This window comes from Crotalus tigris, unplaced genomic scaffold (assembly GCF_016545835.1).
Source record: "Crotalus tigris isolate CLP2741 ecotype Arizona unplaced genomic scaffold, ASM1654583v1 scf7180000024427.8105951120:4207309, whole genome shotgun sequence".
In the NCBI taxonomy this organism is placed as follows: domain Eukaryota; kingdom Metazoa; phylum Chordata; class Lepidosauria; order Squamata; family Viperidae; genus Crotalus; species Crotalus tigris.
Genome location: NW_024100595.1, coordinates 4,042,375 through 4,052,230, shown reverse-complemented (window position 1 = coordinate 4,052,230; position 9,856 = coordinate 4,042,375). Strand labels below are relative to the sequence as shown.

The window sequence follows — 9,856 nt, the reverse complement described above, 5'->3', positions numbered from 1 at the left end:
ATGTTAGAATGGAAGATTTCAGCATCTTACCAAAAGGTAAAGTAGAAGCACAGGAGAGATGTAAAGATGTTCTACAATTTGGCCACAACTAAATAGCTAATGTCATTGAGGGGTGGGGTGAAGTGACTTAGAGGTAGAGCTCTCTTCTCATAATCAGGAGGCTGTGGGTTTGATCCTATGTGTAGTAGCAGATATTTCTCTCTCTGGGCACAATGAGTAATTGTCTGCTGAGAACTCTGCATAGACATCAGGAAGGGCATCTGGCCAGTAAACACTTGAGGTCCATTTAGTTGCCCCAACTCCACCCTGATGCAAGGGATTGCAAAGTTGTTAAAAGAAAAAAATAGCTAATGTCATTATATAGAGCAGGGATGTCAAACTGCCGGCCCTGGGCCAGATGCATCCTAGCAAAACCGCACCCCACTCAACTGCTTTGAAATTCATTGAATTTGATACTCAACACATTTTGATGTGAAAATCTTGTCTCAGTACTCATTGAGGTAAAACATGTTGGTGTCAGCTCCTTTGTGAGTCACTATATTATTTTAAATTTGTTTTTTACTTATTGTTTGGTATTCACTGGAACCAATTAAGGATAAGTACCAAGGTACCACTGTATAAAATTGAAACCAGAAGATTTTATTTTAGAACTATTGGATGAAGAATTTGGAAAAGAAAATGGAAATTTAATACATATGTTAACAGCAGTAAGAATCCTATATGGACAAAAATGGAAAGGCTTGTCAATTCCCACAGTGGAAGAATGAGGGAAGAGAAGCATTTTATTGCTGATTTGTTTACTTACTCAATTTATAAGAGCCAGTATGGTCTAGTGCAGGGTTCTTCAAGCTTGGCCCTGTTATGACTTGTGGACTTCAACTCCCAGAATTCCTCAATCAGTGTGCCTGGCTGAGGAATTCTGGGAGTTGAAGTCCACAAGTCATAAAAGGGCCAAGTTTGAAGACCCCTGGTCTAGTGGTTAAGGCATCAGGCTAGAAATCAGGATACCATGAGTTCTAGTCCATTAAAGCCAGCTGGATGATCATGGGCAAGTTGCTCGCTATCAGCCTATCACCTCACAGGGTTGCTTTTTAGGGAAAATAGGAGGAGGAAGATAGGTTGTATATGTTTGCCCCTTGAGCTGTTTATGAGAAAAGGTATAAATATGTGGCACAAATAAATAAATGTCACCTAACTCAAACAAAGTGACTTTGGGTGGTAGGTGCTGGGTTCTTGTTTATCATGTTGGTAAGATTGGGGTGGGGCTTGCCTCAAGAGCTCCTAGCTTTTTTTCTAATCTTCCTGCTTGTAAAGCTCAACCATTCCTTCAGAAAACATTTCAACCTAAAAGATCCTTATCAGCGAAAAGTTTCCACACATCCTTCAGATCTCCCAGATGAAATTATAATTGGAGAATTTGTATCCATGATACTTGGTAATTATAGGGAACAGAAGTTTAGGGAACATCCACTTTCTTCACCACCACAAGCTTAGTAAGTGATTCTTCATTTGTCTCTGACCCCATAACATTCTTTCCTTAAAAAACCTTCAGTGGTTTTTCATTCTTGGAAGATTCTGTTTGGGTCTGATGATCATTCTTACTTTCCCCACCTAAATGACTATTTCTAAATAATGATAGATCTCTTATTCTGCCTTCTAATTTTCTCCATGTTTTGACATTTTGTATGCCAAGCACACTTATAGCAGAAATTGAGGTGGGGGGCAGGTTTCAGCTATTAACTTTTGACTGAAAACATATAGATAGCCTGTGTGTGAAGACGGATATGCTCAGAGCCCTAATAGTTCTCTCTGTACAATTTAGATCCCCTGGTAGACAATAAGGAATATATAATAAGATTAAAAAATGTTAATTCTAAGATATTGTTTCATTTGTAGGGTATAGTACCTTGGGCAAGTTGAATGAGAATAATTAGGAATTCTTACATCCCTAATTCCTTTCAAGAATTCTCATTAGAAACCCTGACAAAGTATGTCTATGGCTATATTATATTTAATAATGTACTTTGGATGCGTAAAGGGAGAAGCAATTTTGTATATCCAAAGTATACATCCAAAATTTTGTGTATCCTTATATACTTTACCTAGAAGATTAGATCCTCTCTGTCTCTCTGTCTGTCTCCCCCATCTCTCTGATTTAAGAGCATAGTTTCTTTATGACATCTATAACTTGTATGAATTACACCATTGAGATATATAGTAAAATGCAAAAGAAAAGAGTATCAATTTTAAAAAAGAAACCTAAAATATATAGACAGATATATAGTGTGTGCATTAATGACAGAAGAAAGAAACTTATTTACTTTGCTTTAGGGGAATATCTGAACTATTTATTTCAGAAAGAGTTTCCCATCATATAGAGAACGATATTCAGTTGAGCTCTATGGGCAAGCGATGATCTAAGCTGCAAGTCACTTAATTATTAGCCCTTAAGATCTAACATTCAAAATTCTCTTGGCAGTCTAATCCCTAAAAACTACCAGCATGTCCTTGCTTTTATTTTTGCCATCAAAGAAATCAATAAGAATCCCGCACTATTACCCAACAACACATTACGGTCCCAGATTTATGACAATGCGTACAATTCATGGAGAACCACTTGGACCACTTTGGATCTTCTCTTTCTAAGAAAAGGGGATCCACTCAATTATTACTGTATCACTGAAGAGGAAGTCATGGCCAACATTGGGGGACTCACCTCTGAAAATTCTATTCACATGGCCAACATCTTAAGTACTTACAAGATTCCTCAGGTAAATGTTTGGAAATAGGTATATAGAAGGAAAAGGAGAATAACTGTTAAGTCTCAGTGGTAAAGGTAAATTCTTCTATTGTTTGAAATGTCATTTTACATCTACTTCTAATTGAGGACCTGGCTTACTGCAAGCTTGAAATGTAAACTAGAGAAATCAAATTTCATTCATATCCTTTTCACCGAATTTCAAACTAAATACACTGATTGATTGATTGATTGTCTGACTATGTGCCATCAAGTTGATGTTGATTCTTAGTGACCACATAAATATGAAAGCTACTTAACTGGTATTTCTCATCTTCAAAAGGACCACGCATGGGCAATGTAAGTGAGTCCATCCACTCACCAAACAATATACTAAAGTGGATTTTTAAGAATGTCCAGTAAATTTGTTTCTAATATTAGCAGCCATTTAAAAAGAGTGTATACAAAATTGAATGTTTTTCTGTGATTTAAAATGTTTTTCCCCAGGTTAGTTATGGCTCCTCTGACCCCATGTTAAGAAAGAAAATTGGTTTTTCTTCTTTCTACCGAATGATTCCCAATGAAGCTTTTCAATACATGGGAATAGTTCAACTTCTGAAATATTTTGAATGGAATTGGGTTAGTCTAATTGTTTCAGACGATGAAAGTGGTGAAAACTTTCTTCGAACTTTGAGACCCAAGCTTCTACAGAATAATATTTGCATAGCTGGGATACAGATGATCCCAATTATGTCACTATTTTTATTAAGAGAGATACTTGAGAAAAAAATCCTTCAAATTCAATCTGTTATCTCCCAAAGTAAAATCAATGTGTTCCTTGTATATGGAAATGTCCAGTCTCTGGAAGGATTACAGATGGTTTTATACTCAATGGAAATTGGCCATAACAAGCCTCTGGAGAAGGTGTGGATCACAACATGTGAATGGGATTTCACTGCTCAGAACCCTGCCAGACAATTTAGCAAAAAATCCTTCAATGGAACCCTATCATTCTCATTCCATACCAAAGATGTGCCAGGATTTCAGAATTTTCTTGAGAAAATAAATCCTCTGAAGTCTACATTTTATTTCCTGTCTGAATTCTGGACATCAACATTCTTCTGCTCACTCAACATCCATATAGTTTATGGACAGAAAATGAGGAATTGCACTGGGGAAGAGAAGCTGGAGAACCTTCCTGATTTTGTCTTTGAAATGGGGATGTCTGGTTGGAGTTATAGCATCTACAATGCTGTTTATCTTGTGGCACATTCTCTCCATGCTTTGTATTCCTGGAGGAACAAACGGAGGGAAAGCAGAAATCAAGGCCAATGGAATCTCCAAAATGTTCCTCCCTGGCAGGTACTCACAAGTAAATTGGTCAATTCATTAAAACCAAAATAATTTAGAAAACTAAAAGAGAACTAAAACAGAAGCATACATGATGTAACAACAGAGATAAACAAGAAAACACAACCAGCGTTTGAAACTGCAAAGAAAAGCAAGTGAATGTTTTTAGAAGAATGTTGAGAGAATGGAGATACCTTATAAAATATTTAAAGTGAATTAGAAATTGAGAGTCCAGATGCACCAATGAGATACTGATTTAAAATTGATGCTAAATTTAACACCATAGGGAAAATGGATAATTTAATCCAGGGCTTTTCAACCAGTGATATGGATACCACCTGTAGTACATTGGCACCTGGCAGGTGGTACATGACCATCCTATAAAAGTGGTAGCAGGGGAAGGGAATGAGCTGAACTGGTGGAAGCACCGCACAAGCCTGAGTGAGAGATGGCTGGAGCGGCAGAGCTGTCAGGGCTCAGTGGAAGCGCCAGGATCAGTGCTGCTTTCCAGCTGATTGGCACTTCTTTGGGGCTGTCAGGGCTTAGTGGATGCACCAGGATCAGTGCAGGCTCCAGCTGGAGCTCGGCACTGATCCTGGTGCTTCTGTTGAGCCCTGAAGAAGCATCAATCAGCTGGAAAGCAGCACTGATCCTGGCACTTCTGCTGAGCCCAGAAGAAGCACAGATCAGCTGGAATGTTGCAGCATCTCCAGGGTCTTGTGATTTACATTCAGATGCTTGGCAACTGATTCATATTTATGGTGGTCACAATGTCCCAGGGTCATGTGAAGTGACCAAAACCTGCTGCAACCACCCAGCAGAGGGTGGGGGGATAAAAACCAAACACACCCCCACCCCACCCCTGCTGCCAATCCTCAACAGAAATGCTCACAACAATGAAAACCTCAGACAGGAGGAAGAGCTCCACCAGTTGGGCAGGCAGGTGTCTTGCTCGGCTGTGGCTTGGGGGGCAGTTTTTTCAGTGCCATTGTAACTTTGAACAGTCAGTAAGTGAACTGTTGTAAATCGAGGACTACCTGTACTTTATCACTTTTTTCCTTTTTATTCTTTTCTTTTTGATCATCAAGTTTTTGATACCTTACTAGGCGACTGGTGGTACTCGGTTACTGGCATATCGTAAAAGTGGTACAATGGGTGAAAAGGTTGAAAAGCCCTGATTTAATCCATTCTGGGTTGGTTCCTTCTCAAATTAGCAAAAACAACCAGATATTTAATCCCACTATCAGAAGAGGAATAAACAGTAAGGATTGACCACTTCTCCCAAATGAGTAAAAAGGCCTAAATTGCTTGTAGCTGGAGTGCTCCAGAAAAGATGTAAGTTAGTTATTATTTAGGTAGAAATAAAAAAGTGATGAACGGACTATAGCCTAATTTCTTTGAAACAAAATATTTATCCACGTCATTCAAAAATGGGAGAAGTGAGTCTCTGGAGAATGAATTTGATAGGCAGACTTTTCTCAGAGAAAAGGAAAAAAAATCCTTTCTGTCATCTTACATAGTTTAGACAGCCTGGAATGAGTGTCTTGTTTCAGATTCAGATGAAAAATATTGCTGTTATAGTTAACCATCCATGTTCTGGCTGAATAAAACCTTTTCGATTCTTGATGTACTTCGAAAACACTAATTTTCAGTACTGCATCATATCTCAATTTAGGATCCTCCTTCAGGGAGGATCTCAACACAAATGGGTAAGTGTAGAATTCAGAACTATCTAGGAAAACATCCAGAAATTTTCTATTTTGTGCTTTCTCCCTCATATACATCTAATGACTTTATTATGGTTTATGATCTTCAGTAGTGTATTCAAAGGCTATTCTTATATTGATTTGTGCTTTTAAATCAGGGACCCCAACCCCCAAGGTGTGCCTATTCAGAACTGGGCCATGCAAGTGGTGTGCAGGCATATGTATGAACATGTGAAGCTCCATTTGTGTAAGCTTTATGCACCTGCTGCTCATGCAAATGGAGCTGAGTGTGCTCACCCATTGCTTGTGCAAAACTATTCCCTCTCCCCACCACTGCTGGTACTGTTACTGTTCCAGAAAGCTGAAAAGATTGGGGATCATCATTTTAAAAGACTTTTGTAGAGTTCAATACTAACTTTTCTACATCAAATAATATATAAAGAGCAAGAAGTATGAAAAATATTGGTACAAAGTTCAAATACTGAATTTATGCTTCTGATCTTCAGATGCAGATGAATGTGAGTCTTGCCACGAAGAACAGTATCCTAACACAAATCAACAAGAATGCATTCCCAAAGTAATGGCTTACCTGTCCTATAAAGATGGCTTGGGAACAGCTCTGACATCTTTGGCACTTTTTCTTTCTCTGACCACACTTATTGTTATGGCAATCTTTAGGTTACACTCGAATACTCCCATTGTGAAAGCCAACAATTGGAGCATCACATGTATCCTACTCACCTCTCTGCTGCTATGTTTTCTTTGCTCCCTCTTCTTCATAGGAAGACCTAGCAAGGAAACCTGCCTTTTAAGGCACGCTGTGTTTGGTATCACCATCTCTGTTGCTGTTTCCTGTGTACTGGCCAAAACGATCACTGTGGTTCTGGCTTTTGTGGCTACAAAACCAGGGAACAAGATGAGGAAATGGGTAGGAAAGAGGCTAGCAATTTTGGTTATTGTGCCTTGTTCTTTGATTCATATTGTCATCTGTGCTGTTTGGTTAGTGAACAAGCCCCCTTTTCCAGAATTAGAGAAGCATTCCCAAGTGGGTGAGATCTTAGTGAAATGCAACGAAGGCTCAGAGATGATGTTTTACATTGTCTTGGGCTACATGGGTCTTCTGGCCATTGTCAGCTTCACAGTGGCTTTCTTTGCCAGGAAATTGCCTGACAGTTTCAATGAAGCCAAGTTCATCACTTTCAGCATGTTGGTGTTTTGCAGTGTTTGGATTTCCTTCATCCCCACCTACTTGAGCACCAAGGGCAAATTGATGGTAGCCGTGGAGATTTTCTCCATCTTAACCTCTGCTTTTGGTTTATTGAGTTGTATTTTCCTTCCCGAATGCTATATTATTATAATACATCCTGAATTAAATAAAAAGGAGCAAATGGTAAGGAAAAGAAATGATTGATACTGCATAAGAAGAAGCTAAGATTCGTAGCTTCAAAATAAAGGCACAATGCCAGGGTAGACGTAATGCAGACAATCTCTGAAAGATTCTAAGGTAAGATTGGCTCATTTGTTAGATGAAAAAATTGAGAATGGCTGAAGGCTAATTGTGTGCTTTTTGCTGAATAAAGATACGTTCTTCATTTTGTTTAATATATATATTATTAAAAACTTTAAACTAACATAAAAACTAACATTAAGAAAAAAGAAAGGAAAATACAATAGTGCAGAAACAAAAAATAAAAATAAATTTAAAAAGGAGCTTCAATTTTTTTTGTTTCAATGATTAAATGAAAATTATTGATCAAATTAATAATAATGGAAATTGGCCAAGATTCTTTGCAAAGCAGATAGTTGGTGGCTCTATTAAAGAAATTAAGTTCAGTCTTGTGTACAGGAAGTTTATCGATTGAGATATTTTGCTTTCTGTTGACACTAGGAGATGACTGCTATTAAAATTAATCTAATCCCACAAAAATAAAAGAAAATCCAGAAAGATAAGAGGCTGTTGCTTATACGGTTTAGGTCTTCTTTTTGAGAAAAAGGCGGGTGAGGCAGGATAATTTTGCATAAACTTTTCTGGTGTGCCATTTATACTTATTGCTGATTTGGGATCCAATGCTCATTATGAGTTGGTCTATTGCAATGGACTTACTTGGAACTGCCCTTCAAAAGCATGTGGAAGCTGTGTCTGATTTGCAGTGCAATTGTATTTGTCATTTTTTATTATGAGTATACTGGCCCACATTAAAACTGAAATTCTGTTGCCTGCTCTCAAAAGAAAGTATATATCTATCCATACACATGCATAACACCTATATACACATGATATATATAGAGGAAGGCTGAGAGTTCACAAGGTTGATACTATATGGAACAAAAGTAAGACTTAATCTGGATGTTCTGTTTTGGATACCCAAAAGCCTCCTCCCAGAAGGTAACAAGGAAAACAGGTTATGAAGTGGATGTGTAGTGTTCCAGACAATATTGCGGACCCTGCTCAAGCAATGCTTATATGCTATGTCCTGGATTGAAGGAAGGAGACTGCCAATAATCTTTTCTGCCATCCTCACCATTCTCTGCACAGCCTTCCAGTCTGAAGCAGTAATGCTTCCAAACCAGACTGTAATGCAATATGACAGGATGCTCTTGATCAAATGTTGCTTGTCATTTTTAAACTACTACATGATACATAGTAATGTGCAGGGCTGCCTGTTTTCAGTGGTGTCACACTTCTGGCAGGTTGGGAAATTCTGGATCCATTTTGTGAAAGAATGATACCGAGTGGGATCCTGGACATATGTCTTTTGTACTGTGAAGCTTCTTTTCAAATTCAGATGGTCCCAACCATGTGGACTTTCTAGAAATCTTGAAGAATTGGTTCCTTCTTCAGTCATTCAGGCTAGAATATTGGTGGAGTCCTTTAATGGAGGTGGAAGTTGTTTAATTCTTACATAGAATTAATTCTACAACTTTCTACACAGGTGGCACAAGGTGTTGTCTAATGGGAATGGCAAAAGAAAATAATTAAAATTGGCTATAATCTTTTACTCAATCAGTCAGCAGTCATTCTCTGTAAATAAATCCTAAAGCAATCATATTCTTGTAATTTCTATTTCTATTTTAGTCTTCATGATCTATTCATTCCTTCACATCAACAATTGTGCTTTGAAGAGTCAGCTTGCACTCCATGCTTTCTTGGCATGGACAAAGTCTAAAAGTCTGGACATATGTCTTCTGTACTGTGAAGCTTCTTTTCAAATTCAGAGGGTCCCAACCATGTGGACTTTCTAGAAATCTTGAAGAATTGGTTCCTTCTTCAGTCATTCAGGCTAGAATATTGGTGGAGTCCTTTAATGGAGGTGGAAGTTGTTTAATTCTTACACAGAATTAATTCTACAACTTTCTACACAGGTGGCACAAGGTGTTGTCTAATGATTTACTCAATCAGTCAGCAGTCATTCTCTGTAAATAAATCCTAAAGCAATCATATTCTTGTATTTCTATTTCTATTTTAGTCTTCATGATCTGTTCATTCCATCACATCAACAATTGTGCTTTGAAGAGTCAGCTTGCACTCTTTTCCACATCTGATATCCATGCCCAGATAGATAACTCATACGACTATGTAAGAGATGTCTCAGAGATCATTGTGCTGGGATCATCAATGTCATGGTGGCTTTCTTGGCATGGACATTGCCTGATAGTTAAATTATGCCAATCTGTGAATAGAAAACCCTTCCCCCTTCCATTATATACTTAACAATAGACTTATATTTCCTTTTCTTTTCACTGAGGTTGGCCCATAATCAATTGCGTACATTCAGAACCTCATTTATGGGCATCTGAAATCTACCTTTGTAAGTTTCTGTGCTATAGAGAAATCACAGTTGGCCTTATCCCTCATTTACCTGCCTCAAGATGAGATGTGCAGATGGTCTATTTTTGTTTTAATTATCACTTTTTTTCCTCATCAAGCATATTATACTTTTGATTCTCAATATCTATTTTTCTATTGAAATGAAAGAAAGCCACATCCTCTGTGAGGATCCTATCAACATCTTTTCTTTGTTGATGTATTTGTTTATTAAATTTATAAGGTCACCCAACTCAA

General features: G+C 37.8%; 1 protein-coding gene across 1 annotated transcript; it reads left to right on the top strand.

Moving 5' to 3' along the window:
* Nucleotides 1-7,204, top strand: LOC120302211 (vomeronasal type-2 receptor 26-like). Its single transcript, XM_039330287.1, has 8 exons — nt 1-36; nt 1,315-1,493; nt 2,480-2,771; nt 3,245-4,099; nt 5,194-5,233; nt 5,763-5,796; nt 5,952-6,132; nt 6,293-7,204. Exons 1-8 carry the CDS (start codon nt 1-3, stop codon nt 7,202-7,204), a joined length of 2,529 nt encoding a protein of 842 aa, XP_039186221.1.
* The last annotated feature ends 2,652 nt before the right edge of the window (nt 7,205-9,856 follow it).

Excerpts from the sequence above, each read along its gene's own strand:
- LOC120302211 (XM_039330287.1), top strand. The coding sequence starts at position 1 with ATGTTAGAATGGAAGATTTCAGCATCTTACCAAAAG. Across the intron at positions 37-1,314 it reads TTTCAGCATCTTACCAAAAG|CTCAACCATTCCTTCAGAAA; the intron begins GTAAAGTAGAAG and ends CTGCTTGTAAAG. Across the intron at positions 6,133-6,292 it reads CCCTCTCCCCACCACTGCTG|TCTTCAGATGCAGATGAATG; the intron begins GTACTGTTACTG and ends TTATGCTTCTGA.